Genomic DNA, 18,744 nt, shown 5'->3' on the forward strand with positions numbered 1-18,744 from the left:
TTTATCATATACCCAATAAATGAAGGATAAAATAATTGCCAGTTCATAGTTTGTTTGCTGACGATATATTCATCTTTGCTAATGCATCTATCAGATATGTTAGACATCTGAAGAAGTTTCTTAACATGTATCAAGAATTTTCTGGCCAATGTATCAATTTGGAGAAAAGTAAATTGTTTGTGGGCTCGATATCTTCTCAGAGAAAGAGGGCTATTGTAGAAGAATTGGGGATTCCCCTTTGTACATTTCCTACAAGATACCTGGGGGTGGAGATTTTTAAAGGTAGAGTTAAGAAAGATTTTGTGATGCCTATTATGGACAAAGTAAAAGGCCGTTTGGCTGGGTGGAAGGGCAAGATGTTATCCCTGGCAGGAAGAGTTGAATTAGTGAAATCGGTGATTATGAGTATGCCAGCTCATAGTTTTGCTGTGTATTGGTGGCCGTCGTCGCTAATTACAACTTTGGAGAGATGGATGTGCAATTTTGTCTGGTCAGGAGAGATTGATGCCACAAAAAAAACTGTTGTTAATTGGGATCAATGTTGTAAGCCGAAGGAGGAAGGGGGCTTAGGATTGAGAAGACTGAGAGATGTGAATAAAGCTATGCTCTGTAAAACAGCATGGCGTATCAAGCATGAAAATTCCTTGGCCAGTAGATTCTTGAGAGCTAGATTCCTAAATAAACAGGGGTTACCGAAGGAAGGATATAGTGCTTCTTCCATATGGCCTGGCATTAGAAAAATTTGGAATTTTATTTCTTCTAAGGAGAGATGGGTAGTTGGTGATGGTCGCAATATAAAATTTTGGAAGGATAATTGGGTGGGAGGCTTTGCGCTGGAAGAGTGTGTGGAAGATGTGGATAGATCGATGCTTGATGGAAAGGTGGACAGATTTATCGTCAATCATAGGTGGAACATACCTGTGGTAAATTCATGCTTCATGACAGATGCTTTTAATGCTGTTTTGCAAATTAAAATCCCAAATTATGAATGTGTTGACAGATGTGTTTGGAGTCTTTCTTATGATGGGAATTTTAATTTGAAATCTGCGTGGGAGGATATTAGAGAAAAAAGCCAACGGTTCCCTGGGCTTCGCTCATTTGGTGTAAGAAGCAACAACCGCGGGTCTCATCTCTTGCTTGGAGGGTGATTCATGGAAAGGTTCCTACTGATGAAATGGTAAAAAAAAAAGCTGTGCCTCTTGTTTTCAGATGTGTTCTTTGTAAGGCAGCAGAAGAAACAATGCAACATCTATTTATAGAGTGCCCTTTTTCTAATGAAATCTTGAATGATTTATGTCACTGTTTTAACCTTAGATGGAGTGCTCAGGTCTCTATTTTGGAGCTCGCCCAATGGTGGAAAAGAAATAATAAAAATGTGAGCTGCAAGGAGGCGTGGACCATGGGTTTTGGTATTGTTATAGATCACTTGTGGAGGGAAAGAAATAATAGAGTCTATGAGGGTGTGGAGCGGATAACAAAATATACCTCGCTTATGGTGATTGAAGAAATAAGAATAAATGCTCCTATAGCAAAGGGAGTTAATTCCTTGGTAGACCTTATGTGTTGCAAACGTCTGGGATTATCTATCCAAAAAGATAATCGTCGTCACATTTTGGAGGTTTATTGGTGCAAACCCCCCATCAATTGGATCAAATTAAATTTTGATGGGAGCTCTTTGGGAAATCCTGGGCACGCTGGAGCGGGAGGAATTTTTCGTGATCATTTTGGTAAAGTGATATGTTCATATAAAAAATATATGGGAGTGACAGGGGTATTTGAGGCTGAAGTAGAGGGGCTGATGGAGGGTTTGATGCGAGCCAAGGACATGGACATTCAACATTTGTGGATTGAGTCAGACTCGAGTGCTGTTGTGTTTTTAATTCAGCAAAGGAAGATTCCTTGGTTTGCTTTGCAAAGGTGGCTATATCTCCAGCCTTACATGAGAAGAATTTCTTGGAAAATTTCTCACAATTATAGAGAGGGGAATTCAGTGGCTGATTTCTTGGCAAGAGATGCGGCTAAGAGTGGTTTTTCAGGAGTTGATGTGATATTGCCTCCTCACATAGGGGATTTTCTTTCTAGAGACGCCGAGGGAAGACCAAATTATAGATTCCCTTAGAGTTTTTCCTTTTCTCCTGCTGATGGCAATGCCGAAGGTGGGAGGATAGGGAGGCTATTGGTTCTTTTTATTGTTGGATTGGTTGTTGGGTTGTAATTGTTTTCTTCTTTTCTTTCTTCTTATGAAATAAAATTTTAGCGAAAAAAAAAAGAAGGATAAAATAACTACAGAATTTTTTTATTTTTTTCCTCTTATTCAATAATTTAAAGCACTTTGGTAAAGAGATAAATTGTCTATGTCGGCTTGCTAATTAATATCCAAAATATTTTGTCAAACAAGAGAAAGAAATTCTTTTTTGTTTACTAATCTGTTATTTTCCCTTCAAAACCTAGTCATGGCTTAAACGGCATACCATCGAGAACTAGAAGATATCACACTGGTTTTCCTTAGCGAGTTAGATTTTTCATAAATGTAGATTAAGTAGGGAAGTATAGATATAATACTAATCTTCAAGCAAGCCTCCTTTTAAGTGGAATGGAGAGCGTCGGTGAAGGTGAGTGTGACAAGAATGCCAAGGAGGCTAGGATTTTGGGCGATGGTCAAGATCTAGATGGAGGCGGAGCTCCCCCCTTACAGAGGGTGGTGCTACCTTCAGAGGATGAATCAGTGGCAGCAATTTTGGAGATTCCGGCCCCTAAGAAATCATATGCAAGAGCAGTGGGTAGTCCGATCCTTGAGGTGAACGACCTCCCTGATCCTGTTCATGCTAAGAATCTTACTAAAATGATCATTCCTCAGGATGAGTATGAAGAACGATTAGTCAGGTATCATTATGCATTAATCGGTAGGCTCTACTTTAGATTTCTTTCTCTTGATAATGTGGGTAAGGAGGCTCGGGAGAACTGGAACCTTAAGGGTAATGTGAAGATGGTACCTATGGGTAAAGGCTTCACTATTTTTCAGTTTGAATCTAAGGGGGACATGGCTTCCATGTGGGGGAGAAGCCCTGTGAAAGTAGGAAAGTAGCTTGTTCGCTTTCAGAGATGGCACCCTAATTTCAATGTCGATGACAAATTTATCAACAAGGCTCTCATTTGGGTGCTCTTCCCCGATCTGCCTCTGGAATATTAACATGAAAAGGTACTTCTAACAATGGCCAAGGCTGCAGGTTGACCTATTTCTCTTAATCAACGTACAAAATACATTGTGTTTGGGAATTACGCTCTTGTTCTTGTCGAAATGAAGGTGGGGGGTTTGCGTCCAGAGGAGATCTAGGTTGAGCATAGGCAGCCGGGCACCTCTACGCTCTTTTGGTTCAAACAACCATTAATATACGAAGATGCTTTGGGGAAATGCGGATTTTGCAAAAAGGTGGGGCACATCATTGGTGACTGCAGGGAGAAGACGGCTACCGACTTAAAGGAAGGTCCCCAGGCAAATGACAGTGGCATTCCTGATGCCATTTATGCAGATAATTCTTCAAGGGGGTTGGTGGTTCCAATGACCAACTTCTCCTCAAGCAGGCCTCACCAGGAGGATGGCGGCCTAGCCTCCCAAGGGGCAAATCAGGCCGAGCATGGAGGTGGAGGTACCTCGAGTGGTGGAGGAACCGTCCATGGTGCTAGTGAGAATCAAAGGGAGGATATTCCCAATATGGAAGGGGAATCAGATTTGGATTCAATTGATAATACCTTGGAGTCGATTACACCCCAATCAAGGAGACCTTCTCCATTTGGGAAGGAAGTGGATATTCTGTCCAATAATAGAGCTGCCAATCTAATTGTGGACTCTATTTCAAATATTCAAAACATTCAAAATTCGGCCAGAGTGGAGGACATTTCAAATTTTCAAACGAATGATAGAATGGAGGTGGTTTTGGGGATTAGTGATGGGTCGACCCATGTGGGGCTAGGTTAGGCACATGGGGAGATCCAACACCAACTGATCCCAGACCCTGATACTGACTTGGTATCAGATGAAGGGCCAGATTCTCAGGCGGTGGGACTGGTTGGGGATGGTGAAGCTTGTGGCATGTCACCCGTGGCGGTCATGTTGCTATCAATATTGGCACTCAGAGGCCAACTGGTAGGCCTAGCACAAGGGATGGAATGACAAGGGTTGACAATGCAGCTCTACAGAGAGAAGAAGGTCAGACAGGGTGGACCAGAATGAAGAAGAAGAAAGGCAAGCAAGTTCAAGTGGAGGATTAGTCTGAACATTGGACTGATCGCCTAAATCAACACATGTGATCATGTGGGTTCTCTTCTGGAACATCCGCGGTTTGAAAAAGGCTGCTGCCAAGGCAACCTTAGGCCAGATTGTTTGAGTTAACAACCCAAATATGATTTGTATTGCTGAACCAATGATCCCTGTCTTGAAGTTTCCAAGGTTTTTTTAATAAACTTGGTTTTGCAGTAGATTTCATCTCGAATGAAAGATCTAACGTACAGCCAAATTTATGGGTGATGTGGAAGCAGTCTTTACAGGCTCCTACAGTTTCATCCATGTCTGATCGACATATTTCCTTGTAAGTTGACTGGAAGGGTATTCTTCTTGACCTGTCAATGGTGCATGCCAAAGGCTTAAGGGCTGACCGCAGAGCCCTGTGGATGCATCTCGCGGCTAGCCCTTTGGGGCGGCTAAGGATGATCATAAGGGACTTCAATTCAATCTTATTTGACCATGAGAGAAGAGGTTAGGGCAGGTTCTGTATAGGCACTGCCACTAAATTTGGGGCCATGGTAGATGCAACTTCAATGATCCAGATTCCTTCATCGGGCAGAAAGTTTACTTGGAGTAATAATAGAAGAAGAGGGAATGTGACTGCGGTCCTTGACAGGACCTTTGTGAATGAAGAATGGCTGAACACTTTTGCAATTGCATGCAACAAGTCCTCCTCCATGTTGCTTCGGATCATGCCCCTGTGTTTGTGTGCTCTGGCTCTTCCAGTAAGCTAAAGAACCACCCCTTTAGGTTTAATAAATTCTGGATGGACTACCCTGGCTTCTTTGAGATAGTTCGAGAGAACTAGGAGTCCCAAATCACTAGATCCTACACATTCATTCTTGCTCAGAAGTTAAAGAGGCTGAAGTTTGCTATGAGATCCTGGTCACGAGGGGCGTTCCCTAACCTAGACCATGAGGTGACCACCTTACAGGCTGCTCTTGATGCCATTTAGCATCGCATGGAGGAGGAGGGTTTTTCAACGCACCTTTTTGACCAAGAGGCTGATGCAAAGACTAGACTCTAGAAAGCTACTGAAAATCAAGAGAAGTTGCGCGCCCAGAAGGCCAGGACCAAATGGCTGCACGAAGGTGATAGATGTTCGCGCTTTTTCCATATTATGACCAGAGTAAAAAGAGCTAAAAATTCCATTAGGAATATTGTTCTAGAAAATGGAGATAAGATTTCAGATCAAGAGCAATTGGGCACCTATATTTATGAGTTTTTTGAGAGCTTCCATAGGCATGTAGACCTGGACAGTCACCCTCAGGTGTTCAACTACATTCCTCGGGTCCTTCAAGACTCTGACCGGCAAACCTTGGACTCCATTCCCTCGGATGAAGAGATAAAACGAGTTGTCTAGGAGTTGGATCTTGATAGCTCGCCAGGTCCAAATGGGTATTTGGGAGCATTCTTTAGGGGCTGTTGGGAAGTCATTGGCATTGATGTGTGCAGGGCAGCGAAGGGTTTCTTCTCCTCAGGTATTCTCCCTAAAGGCATTAATAATAATTTCTTGCTTCTTATCCCTAAGATAGAGGGAGCCAAATCTCTTGAGAAATTTTTCCTATTGTGTATGGGGAATTTTTTCTGTAAAATTTTATCCAAAATTATGGCCAACCATATTGCTGGTGTTCTCCCTAAAATAATCTCTCCAGAGCAAGGGGATTTTTAGAAAGGGAAATTTATTCAGACTAATATTGGGTTAGTTTCTGAGCTCACAAATCTAATGGGAAACTCATCCATGGGCAGCGGCCTTGGGCTGAAGATTGACATTAGAAAAGATTTTGATACGCTCTCCTAGGACTTATTATTTCAAGTTCTAAAAAGGTTTGGCTTCTCGGACATCATGATTGGATAGATCCGTACTATCTTATAGTCTACCAGGTTTTCGGTTCTTCTCAATGGAGGACCAGTGGGATTTTTTGATGTTAGTAGAGGCCTAAGGCAAGGAGACCCCATTTCCCCTATCTTATTTATTATTGCCAAGGAAGTTCTATGCCACGGTCTCACAGAGTTGGCTGTTAAAGGCTCTATCAAGCCTATTGCTGGTCCTCGAGGTGTTAAAGTCCCTACTCATCTGCTCTTTGTTGACGACATGCTCATATTCATGAATGCATCCGAAAGGTATGTTAGAAATTTGAAAAAATTTCTTACATTATACCAAAGTAATTCAGGCCAGTTTTTCAATCTTGAAAAGAGCAAGTTATTTTTGGGGAAGATTCCTCTAGTTAGAAAAACAGTGGTTAGCTGAGGAATTAGCTATCCCTACTTGCAATTTCCCTACCAAATATTTGGGTGTGGTTATTTTTCATGGAAGAGTAAAAAGGGACCCCCTTCTCCTGGTGTTGGATAAAATTAAGTCCAAGCTCGCTGGCTGGAAAGGAAAGCTTCTTTCTATGGCTGGTCAAGTAGAACTTGTCAAATCTGTTATATCTGGGATGACACTTCATAGTTTCTCAATTTATTAGTGGCCTACCACTGATCAAATGCCTGGAAAAATGGATACAAAATTTCATCTGGACAGGGGACACTGATCCGACAAAATCCATTACTGTGAGATGGGATCAGGTTTGCAAACCTACGGAGGGAGGACTTGGTCTAAGAAGACTTCGAGATGTGAATAAGGCCCTTCTTGCTAAATTAGCCTAGAAGATTAAGCATGAAGACACTCAACTGAGTAGGATTATTAGAGCGAGATTCCTGTCTGTCTCTAGTGTGCTTAAAAGAGGTCATAAAAGCTCCTCTATCTAGCCTGGGTGAGGAGATTGTGGCCTTTTGTGACAGCAAATGAAAGATGGTTTGTTGGCGATGGAAGGAGTATTGATTTTTGGAGAGACAACTGGTGGGGTCCTAAGTCCATTTCTGAGATATCTGGTCTGAGTGATGTGGTATTTCCTAACCTCAATCACTCTATTGCTGAATTCATTGAGCAGGGTCATTGGGCACTACCCCAGGTCGAGTATGCCTTGTTACATGATGCTTTTACAACTATTAAGGTCATCAATCTCCCCTCCTCTGATATGGAGGACCAGTGTTCATGGGGCCTTGAATCGATGGGTCAGTTCTCTGTGAAATCTGCCTGGCAAGGTCTCAGAGCTCAGAGCTTGACGGTTCCCTGGGCTGGGCTGATTTGGAATAAGAACCTCCCTCCTAGGCTCTCTGTTTTAGGTTAGTGTTGGATTCATGGGAAGCTACCAACAGGTGATCTAATTCAGATTAGAGGGATTTAACTTTCTTCGAAGTGTGATCTCTATGGTTCGGTTTCTGAATCCTTTTTTCACCTATTCTTTGAATGTTATTTCTCTTCTGTGATCGGGAATGGTGCCTTGGAGCTGTTTAATGTGGTTTGGGGGAGTCTTAACTCTGCACCAGAGGTTATTGCTTGGAGGAGCTGTTATGTGATTGATGCTATATGGTTTGAAAGAAATCAGAGGCGGTTTGAAGGAGTCTCACGGAATCCAACTATGATTATCCACGGCATCAAAGGGGAGACAAGTTTTATCTATAGCAGATTGAAAATTGTTCCCAAAACTGCTAAAGATTTGGTCATATGCAGACGTCTGAACTTAGCTTTATCTTCCCAAATTTCTCGATCCATTCTAGATGTGCATTGGTGCAGACCAATGAGATCTTGGGTGAAGCTCAACGTAGATGGATGATCCCTTGGGAACCCGAGTCGAGCAGGAGGTGGAGGGATTTTTCGGGATCATGAAGGTAGAAAGCTGCTCTGCTTCAATTTCAACTTGGGCATTTCTTCTAATTTTTCAGAAGAGATTTGGAGTATTATCAGGGGACTAAAAACTTGCTCGCAAGATGGACATAAGGCACCTTTGGATCGAGTCTGATTCCTCTGTTGTAGTTTTTATTTTCCAACATTGGCTAATTCCTTAGTCAGTGCTACAAGAATGGTCTCACCTCCTCGACTATTTAAATTCCATTGATTGGAAGATCTCCCACTGCTTTAGAGAAGCAAACCCAGTTGCAAACTTCTTAGCTAAGGCAACAGCAAAGTCAGGGATTGGCAGTACTGATGTGCATCTCCCCCTTCACATTGCCAATGAGTTGCAATCAGATATTGATGGCCGTCCGTGCTTTAGACTTTTATCTATTTTGAGATAGTAGTTGTGAGCCTCTGCTGATGGCATTGCCGAAGGTGGAGGCTCATTCCTAGCTTTTGTACTCTATTTTTTTCCTTTTTCCTTTACTTTAATACAATCTGATCTTCTAGCAAAAATACTGATCTTCAAGCAAAAGAAAAAAGATGGTAGTTCGTCAAGGTGATTTAATTTCTCTAGTACTATTTATTATTTGCAAAGGAAGTCATATGTAAAGGTTTGTAGAAAAAAAATATATATGTAGAGCTTTGCACAACCTTATATATGAGAAAAAAATTATGACTCTTCAAGGGTGAGGAGGCGTTCCAACTCTAGGCCACCCTATTCATTTCAATTACAGTGGTGACGGGGATGTTCCCATTCTACTCCTCATTCTCAATAGCTGGATTAGTAAGCCTAACAACCTCATTGGATGAAGGTGGCACTCCCACTCCAGAAGGGATCAAAGAACTGCTTTTCACATCCTCCATGAGAATCTAGAAACCTTGAATCCATCTCCTCCATCACGTCTCTCTTGAACTCTCATCTCTCCCTAACAACTCCAATAAAGGTTTATAACAATATATTCATTATGGCATCTTATTGACAAAAATATTGCAATGTCTTTAGTGCCACTTGTATCTTTTTTTGCTAAAAGATGATCTTTATTAATAAGGTAAAAGAAAGGATACATCAAAAGCCAAAGAAAAGAGCAAAGCAGAAACCCCTAGCACCACTAGCAATCTCCACCTTCGGCATGGCCATCAGCAAAGAGAGCTAGCAAAAGCCCTAGAGGAATCTAAAATGATGCCTACCCTGAATATCATTCGCTAAATACTCTACTACATGTCTAGGGAATGACACCGAGAACTCTGAGTTTCCAGATTTGGAAGCCTTTTTTGCCAAGAAGTCTGCTATCAGGTTTGCTTCGTGAAAGCAATGAGAGATCTTCCATGGGATTAATTCTAGGAAAGGTAGAATTGTCAACCATTTTTGAAGAGTGAACCATGGGATATGGTTTCTCTGAAGCGCAGTAACTATTGCAGTCGAGTCAGACTCTATCCAAAGACCCCTTGCATCTAGTTCCTTAGCCATCGAAATGCCCTTCATAACAGCCTCAAACTCTGCTTCATAAATTTGTTTTATGCCTAGAAAAATACTAAAAGAATCACGAACCTGGCCACTTGTATCTGTACTTCATTATATTTTGGATAACCAACTGTATTCACATCTAATTTACTTATACCTTTTTGTAGGTTTCTACCCTTACCAAATTTTCTTGTATCCCATTCTTTCTCTTGTTTCTCTACACTTTGGATTTTGTTCCGTTGCATCCTTTTTCTTAGGGATTTGTTTTTCCCCTTTCTTCATGGGCTAGTTTCCTTTGGTTAAGGTCTTGTCCCTTGTTTAGCCGAATTGGCTTTGTCTATTATATATGTTTCTCTCTTTTTTCTTTAATATATTTTCCATTCACTGAAGAAAAAAACCAATTCTTAAGTATAAATGTTAGAAATAGTATTATTACATTTGTTCACATTTGGAACGAATGAGTCCTCCTATTGCTACAAAGAATCGTTAAGACGTCTGGCTCTTTCCTCCCAACAATTAAAATGAGAAAAGTACAAATTTATTCAGTCTAGCTCTCATCCTCCTCCGTAGACTAGAGTTACTAGGATTATGTCCAAGTGATTGTTTGTTTTGGGCTGGTTATTCTTTTCTAGAAGTTGTTGTGCTTAAGGGTTTATAGGGGTTTGGTGCTTTGACCCTTTATGGTTCAGTCTAGGGGTTTGGATGGATTAGGGCTGGCTTTGTCCTTCTTTCCTAGGATATTTATGAAAGACTACGAGGAGGTTCGAATAGGAAGCACGTTGCTGATCCGTGCTCAGCCATTCAAAGACAGGGCGCTTGAGGAAGAAGGACTACTACACGAGGTACTCATGCTTCTAACCCTATTCCTATGTCTGTTCAAGGAAGAAAAATGGGCGCTAAGGAAGGGCAGGATATGGTTGTCAAAAAACTTCCATCCTCTTCTTTATGCAATGGAGCTATGGTTATCCACTCAGAGGTGGCAGCCATTGATGGGGCAATTTGTAACAAGGGTGCAGCTGTAGTGGAAGGAAGTCTTTCTGACCAAAACAAAAAGAAGAAAAAACATCTTAGTAAAGGTCAGGTAGATAGGCCTGATAAGAAAGGTCCTAGTCAAGTGGTTTCTTGATAAGGGTTCTTTTTTGGAATATTAGAGGGGTAAGGAGAGTGTAGCTCAAAGATCTCTTCATCTACTGGTTAAGGAGCATGCACCTGATATTCTTTGTTTAGCGGAACCAATGGTGGATGCTTTGAATTTTCCAACCTTATTTTTTAATAGGTTGGGTTTTGCTCCAGAGGTGCTATGTAATAGTAGGAGTGATAAGAAGGCTAATCTTTGGATTGTGTGGAATCATAGACTTGTTCGCCCAAGAGTTATTTTTCAATCTGAGCAGCAGCTCACCATCGCTCTCCAATGGATGGGTAGAACGGTATGCATCTCTGCGATTCATGGAATTTGTTTTAGGGCTGAAAGCCAAAAGTTGGGGATGGATCTCACTAGTTTCTCATTTGGAACTGAGCCATGGACAATTGTGGGAGACTTTAATGCTGTTTTGTCTTCTAATGAGAAGAGAGAGCCAGGTCATTACAACATGGGATTAGCGGCGGAGTTCGGTGCTATGGTGGATGCATGCTCCTTGCTTCAAATTCCATCTCAAGGGCCAAAATTTACATGGTCCAATAACAGGAGGTTCAAAAATGTCATGGCATTGATAGATTGATCTTTCATCAATGATGCTTGGTTGAATTTTTTCAGAGATTGTGCACAAAAAGTCCTTCTGCAATCTGGATTAGATCATGCTCCCATTTTATTGGTTTCAAAGGCAATCCCAAAACCAGGTAACTTTCCTTTTTGAATTCATAAATTCTGGATGGATCATTGTGAATTTCTTCAGGTTGTGAAAGGGGTTTGGGATCAAGAAGCCTGGGGCCATCCGATTTTTAGATTGACTATGAATTTGAAGCGCTTAAAGCCTATTCTTAAACATTGGGTGAAACAAAATTTTCCAAATTTTGATTTGGCCATGTAGCAGGCAAAGCATAATTTGGATGATGTGTAAGGAGAAATTGAAGTTGTAGGTATGTCCGATGAACTTTTTGCTCGTGAATCAAATGCTAAAACCATGTATGTGAAAGCAATGAAAGATCAGGAGGCTCTCTGGGTTGAGAAAGCAAGAATAAAATGGTTAAGAGAGGGTGATAAAAATACAAAGTTTTTTTTCACCTGTCTACAAAGATAAGGCGGGCAAAAAATATGATTCGGTCTCTCAAGAAGGAGGATGGAATTGCTATAGAAGAACAGAACAGTTTGAGCCAGTATGTTGTGGAATATTATGAAAACTTTCACAAGGAAGTTCCCTTGACCCCTTTCCCTGATGTTCTTGATTGCATTCCAGAAATTCTAGAAAAAAATGACAGAGTAGGGTTTGAAGCTATTACGAGTAATGAAGAAATTAAAAAAGCATTATGGGATTTAGACCCTGAAAGTTCTCCAGGGCCAGATGGTTTTTGTGGTGCGTTTTTAGGAAGTGTTGGAGCATTGTCGAGTGGGATTTATGGAAGGCTTTTAAAGCTTTTTTTATCTCAGGCTACTTTCCTAATGGAGTGAACAGTTGCTTTATCGCTTTGATCCCAAAAGTGGAAGGTGCCTCCTCTTTGGATAAGTATAGGCTGATCTGTATGGCAAATTTTATATGTAAGATTATTACTAAAATTTTGGCATCGAGGCTGAGTGATCTTCTTCCTAGACTAATCTCAGAAGAGCAGGGTGCCCTTCAGAAAGAGAAGATCATTTCCTCCAACACAGCTATAGCATCTGAATTGGCTAATATGATGTTTAGCTCCTTTCGGGGTGGAGGTATTGGGCTGAAATTGGATATTAGGAAAGCATTTGATATGCTATCCTGGGAGTTCCTATTTTCAGTTTCGAGGAAATTTGGTTTTGGAGAAAAATGGATTGGCTGGATTAGAAACACTCTGAAATCTACTCGCGCCTCTATTTTGTTAAATGGTGGCCCTGTGGGTTTCTTCAGTACTCATCGAGGCCTTCAGCAAGGTGATCCTCTCTCCCCTCTTTTATTCATATTAGCTGAAGAAGTTCTTTGTAGAGGAATTCAAAAGCTCATTGATTCCAATGAAGTCAAGACCTTGGGAGGACCTCGTGGGGTAAAAATTCCATCTTACTTTCTTTTCTCTGATGATATATTTATCTTCATGAATGGATCCCTTAGGTGTGTGAGAAAGTTGAAATTTGTTTCTTCAAAAATATCAAGCTTTTTTCGGGCAGCATATTAACTTAGAGAAAAGAAAAATGTTTTATAGGAAATTTCCTACAGTGAGAAAGGAGAGGATCTCTTAGGTAATGGGGATTCCTAGCTGTAATTTTCCAACAAAATATTTGGGTGAGGAGATTTTTAAAGGAAGGGTAAGAAGGGATCCTTTACTCCCTTTAATGGATGAAATTAAAGGAAAGCTTTCTGGATGGAAGGGAAAATTTCTCTCTATGGCGGGAAGGGTGAAATTGGTGAACTCGATGATAGCAAGCATCCCTCTTCATAATTTTGCAATCTATTGGTGGCCGTCATCTTTGGTAGTTCTCATGGAGTGATGAATGAAAATTTTTTTATGGTCTAGGGATGTTGATTCTGCAAAAAAAAATTACAGTGAAATGGGACTCAGTTTGCAAGCCCAAGGAGGAAGGTGGTATGGGAATCAGAAGAGCTTGAGATGTGAATATGGATTTCTCAGAAAAAATACTTGGAAGATTAAGCATGTCATCTATGGGGAGTTTTTTCAGAGGAAGGTTTATATCCAAATCTGGGGAGATGAGAAGATCTTATAAATCCTCATCTGTTTGGCTAGGAATTAGAAAAATGTGGAATTTTGTGACTGCTAAGGAAAGGTGGATTGTTAAGAATGGTGATAAGATTATCTTTTGGAAAGATAGATGGATCGATGGGTGGTCTATTAAGGAGAGATCAGGTGTGGACCTTTCTCTATTCCCCAGAGAGAGATATGTTAAGGACTTCATCAGAGAATCTTACTGGAATTTGCCTCCGGTTGTCTCTGAGGAGCTGAGGTGCATCTTTGCTAAGGTGAGGGCTATTGTTATTCCTCCATCCCAGGCTGAGGATATATGTTGTTGGAGTCCATGTTTGTCAGGGAAGTTCTCTATAAAATTTGCTTGGGAGGAGATCATGAAACATAACCCAAAAGTGCCTTGGTATCATAGTGTCTGGAAGAGTGGTCTTCTTGCTCGTCATGCACTTTTTGGTTGGAAATTGATGCACAGCTACTTATCTACAGATGAGGTGATAAAAAAGAATGGAGTATGCTTAGTCTCTAGATGTGATTTATGTTGTGATTCAGTTGAAACAAAGTAGCATTTATTTTTGGAGTGTAACTATGCCAAGGCAGTTTGGGTCTTCTTTGCTTCAATCTTCAATATTGGTTGGGATCAATATATATCTATTCGTGAGATGTTCCAGTGGTGGAGAGCCAAAGGAAAAGTTGTGCTAGTTAAGGAAGCCTAGATGGCTGGTTTGATTCTTGTTCCCTATTTCCTTTGGCAGTAGTGGAACACAAGAAAATTTGATGGTCAAGGCATAAGAGCTGAGCTTATTTTGCACCAAGTTCTTACTGCTATTAGAGAACTCTTTCCAATCTCTTCAAGTAAGAGAATTACAGTGGTAGATCTAATTTGTGCTCGAATGATAGGTCTTTCGCTAGGAAAAAATAAAGTCCCAGGAATTCTCGAAGTATTTTGGTGTGCTCCTCCCTCATTGTGGAAAAAACTAAATATTGATGGGTGCTCTCTCGGGAACCCAGGAAGGGCAACTGTGGGTGGACTTATCAGAGATTCAAGTGGTAGGGTAATTTCTTCCTTTGGATCCTTTTTGGGAGTTATAACTAGCTATGTAGCAGAGTTTCAAGGCCTGGTACATGGTATTCAGCTAGCAAAGCAACTGGGGATTGAAAGATTATAGATTGAAACAGACTCACTGGCAGTATTGCTAGCAGTTTACTCAAAAAAAAATCCCATGGTGCATTTTGCAGGATTGGTGTTCTCTTTATCCATATCTTTCCAGCATTCAATGGAAACTATCTCATTGTTATCGAGAGGCAAATCCAATTGTGGATTACTTAGCAAAAAGTACGGCTAGAAGTGGATCTAGTGTCTTTTGTCCCTCCTTTCCTCATTCAATGCTGGATGAGATCAGAAGGGATGCAGAAGGTAGACCAATATATAGATTTTCTTAATTTTATTTTGTGGAGTTGAGGATCCTCTTCCTTGCTGATGGCCATGCCGAAGGTGAGGAGAGGACCCTGAGATCTCAATCTCCTCCATCCTATGTATTCTTGTATCTGGTGTCTCTCTAGACCCAGCTTGTATCTCCTATTTTTCTTTTTTTTCCCTTTTATCAATACACATGATTTTTAGCAAAAATAAAAAATAAATCCTCTTTAGTTTGCTGTCAAGTGTGTTGCAAAGTTCTCTTCATCTATTTTTTCTTTTCTTTCCTTCTTTTGGAGGAATGTTCTTTTGATTTTAAATACATTCTATTCACCCAACTTTTTTTTTTCCATATTTATCTTATTTAACTCTATGAGGTAGGATATTTAATTGACAAATAACATTCAATACTGTGTAACCAGATTTTAATTACCTATCCAAAAGGAAATCTTGATCTAATTATGCATATATTTTTATTTTTCTCTTTTTAATAATTTCTCCTTTCTGTTAATATTTTAGCTTAAAAATTATGCAGTACTACTGGAATTATTTGGAGAGAACATTTTTCCGATCTTTGAAGGAAGTTGAAAGGTACATCGAAACAGGTGTTTTGCCAAAACCTCTGCCAAAGATTAAGAAGCCAAGACTTGAAGCCAACAATCAGGTGAGTGTAATATGCATTACTTATGTATTTATATATATATATATATATAATTTGGTTAATCTAATAAATGAGTTTTCTACACTAGAAAAGAAAGAATAAAGACTATTCACTCTTGCCACGGAAGGGCTAATGCATGTAGATGCAAGGCCTCCTAAGAGATTTGTTGATATCTTTTCTCATAAAAAATAAAAAATAAACAAATAAATAAATAAATAATTATAAAAAAAAAAAAACCTTAGAAAAGAAAGTAATCTAAAGTCAAACTCATCTTTTGACTGTTTAGAATATTTTTCTGATTTTTTTTTTTTTCTGGACTCTTTTATATCTGATACCTAGTTCATAATCTTTTCTTAAGAAATTAAAAAAAGGGTCTAACTGAATGTGTTCATGCCATGTAGATGCAAGGCTTTTCCGCAGATAACAGTAAGGGGAAACCTAGCCAATCTCTCACCGCTTCCTCCTCCATATCCAGCGAACAGCTGCTGCTTATGGCACCCGTTGCAGTCAAACGTAGATACTTCTTAACACTCGTTCTTCAAGAATGAAAGATTTATTCTCTCTCTCTCTCTCTCTCTCTCTCTCGCTCTCATGTTCCTTTTTGCTTGGACTTTGGCAGCTCAGGAGAAAAGAAAACGACTTCCTACTGCATATAATCTATTTCTGAAGTAAGGAGAAAATGTTCATAATCTTTAATCTCTAATATTACTCCATGCGCAGATTTCCCCGGAATGAAACGATAATTTCTGTTGTTAATTTTTTTTTCCATATTCTCTTATAAATGTGAGCTGATTATGTAAATTGGTTTCCATTGGAAGGGAGGAAATACAACGCGTTAAAGCCACCTATCCGGATATACTTCACAAAGAAGCTTTCAAAATAGCAGCAAAAAATGTAAGTTGATTTTTACCCATGAATTGTTCACCAAAATCCTAAGCACAGCATTAGTTTAATATTATTTTATTTTATTATTTTATTATTATTATTTTTTTTTTTTTTTTTTCTGGTTTGATTAATGTAGTGGGCTGCTCAAAACGTTCCTCCTGCTGGATCAACGCCTGACAACAATAAGAATGTAAGTGCAATGAAGAATTCCAATTTGAAATTCCCTTTTATGGCATTGAAGAAGTTTTAGTTTATGAGATTCAGTCTCCCATGGTCACTCAATCCTTTCTATGTAATTCCTTTTTTCGCTAAAAATTCATTGTATTAAGAAGAAAAAGAAAGAATGTACAACATGACAAAAACCCACTCTTTCAGAGAATTGAGAATGATAATTTGCAACCTCATTATCTTTCAATTACAGATAAATCTTAGAAAGTACAATTGCATATATTTTCCAGTGAACAATTTGGTAGGCATTAACCTTCTTTTGGTGTGATTCTAAGATATGATACTGATCAGTCTCATATGGTAATCTTTCTTGGTTCATTGACAGGGAAACAAGCTTAACGGCTCCGAAGATGTTGATGTTTGTGACGAGCCTGATGCTGGAGCAGTAGTGGCAGCAGAGGTGAACACTAGCAAGGCTAGTAGTGGCTCCGATGATGATACTGAAGATGGTGATGAGACTGTTGCCGAAGCAGTTGTGGCACCAGAGGCGAACACTAGTGAGGCTGGTAGTGGCTCTGATGATGATGATGATGCTCGCTGGGAGGTACGTTACAGGGAAGGTTTCGGTGGACGCCGGAGATGAAAGTATTGCGACTTGATAATTGTATTGACTTAGTTTTAGTTGATTAGATAGGATCATGTATCCCAGCAAGTATAAATTAAGAATAGGTTGTATAGGATTTTGAGTGATACGGCTAGGATTTCTATGGACTCCTATGACATAGTGGATGGAACTTAATGTATACAGATCCCCGTCAAGGAATCCGGGAGGTTCTGGTGCTGGTGGATAATTCATATTATCAAATAGGGTAAATATCACTCCCCTCCCCTGATTATGGTGAAATATCAACTTGACCCCACATTTTTCTGAAAATATCTCATACCTCCCGTACAAGAAAAATATTCTATCTAACGACCCCAACCGTTAGTTTTTGCTGTTAAGTCACATGAATTTTTATCATAATGCCCAAGCTACACTCCCAAACATGAAATACCTATTATACCTTTAATGAAATAAACCCCTCTTCCCTATACCCTTTCTCTTTGAACTCTACTGAACCCTACCGCCCCACTTATTGCATTCCCGTTTGAGTTCCATGGCGGTTGGCAAGTCTTTGACTAAGGCTCAATACCACCTGCCCCCTTCCACTTCTTCGTCTCTATTGATCGGCCTTAAAATCGAAGGTTCCTGCTAACCAAAAGCTGTTACTTAGAAGAAAGAAGTCCAGAATCTCGAGATTATGGAAGAAAACGGAGACCCATTGACACCCTTTTGGCTTCAAACCAGTAACAATCTATATCGTCATCGCCATCGTCATTCATCGTCTCTACTTCTCAATGCTACTCTGTTAATATTTTTGCTTCCCATTGTGGCTCTCTTACTTTTGTTTCTTGTTGTACCTTCGTTTCTTTTGTTTGCTTCTCAGACTTTTAGACCCAATTCTATGAAGAGAAATTGGGATTCTGTTAATTTTTTGCTTGTTCTCTTCACTTGAGCTTGTGGGTTTCAGAATGGAAGAAACGATGATAGCTTTTTATTATTCCTCTTTTCGCTAATTATGTTCTGAATTTAGCTCAAAGAAAAAAAAAATTCCCTCCTACAATATTCAATTATCTCCTGTAGCTTTGAACTTTGAGCAAGTTAATTTAGTTAAATTTCTTAACAATAAAAAAATTTAGTTAAATTTGTCCATTTTGTTTCTTCCTTTATTCATTTAATTTCAGTCCAATGGGATTCTCTTGTCCAATGGTCATGCTGTCTGAAGAATAAAGAAACCAAAAGCAAATCCCCACGGCAAAGCATGGAAAAGAGATTTGCTTTCATTTGTAGGGTACAATGGCGTCGCTGCGAACATCTCAGAAGGTGTTCCAGAAAACCCACTTCAATATTCGTTGGATCCGATGATCTATGACTCTGTTGAGACTACTGCTACTTCTGATTCTTCGATTTCAACGAACGTGGTTCGTTTGAGGAGGAGTTGTAGATCATACACGGATCTCAGGCAAGAGTTCTCATGGGTTTATGGCAAGTGATTCATTGATGACAATGGTTTCGATTTTAATACTTATCGCTCGGCGTTGGAATACGTTTGCCGGCGACGAGGATGCCAACCTGAGAGTGAGCATTCGGAGATCAAGACCATACCAGTGGATACTTTTGTGCTTCGTACTACGGAGACTACTTCTTCAGAATCGCTATTACCACCTCCATCTCCTTCTCCCTCTCCAGCAGAGCCACCAGCGCCGCCACCTCCACCTCCTCCACCACCAGCAG

At 40.0% G+C, this 18,744-nt stretch overlaps 1 protein-coding gene across 1 annotated transcript in view; it reads left to right on the top strand.

Moving 5' to 3' along the window:
• Positions 1-17,086, top strand: part of LOC122061377 — a 48,711-nt gene extending 31,625 nt beyond the window's left edge. The window contains exons 2-7 of the mRNA XM_042624620.1: positions 15,231-15,359; positions 15,758-15,869; positions 15,976-16,024; positions 16,175-16,250; positions 16,378-16,431; positions 16,795-17,086. Coding sequence (XP_042480554.1) covers positions 15,231-15,359; positions 15,758-15,869; positions 15,976-16,024; positions 16,175-16,250; positions 16,378-16,431; positions 16,795-17,052 — 678 coding nt within the window. The 3' untranslated portion in view covers positions 17,053-17,086. The remainder of the gene's footprint in view (positions 1-15,230; positions 15,360-15,757; positions 15,870-15,975; positions 16,025-16,174; positions 16,251-16,377; positions 16,432-16,794) is intronic.
• Positions 17,087-18,744: the final 1,658 nt, after the last annotated feature.

Source organism: Macadamia integrifolia, chromosome 14 (genome assembly GCF_013358625.1).
Source record: "Macadamia integrifolia cultivar HAES 741 chromosome 14, SCU_Mint_v3, whole genome shotgun sequence".
Lineage (NCBI taxonomy): Eukaryota > Viridiplantae > Streptophyta > Magnoliopsida > Proteales > Proteaceae > Macadamia > Macadamia integrifolia.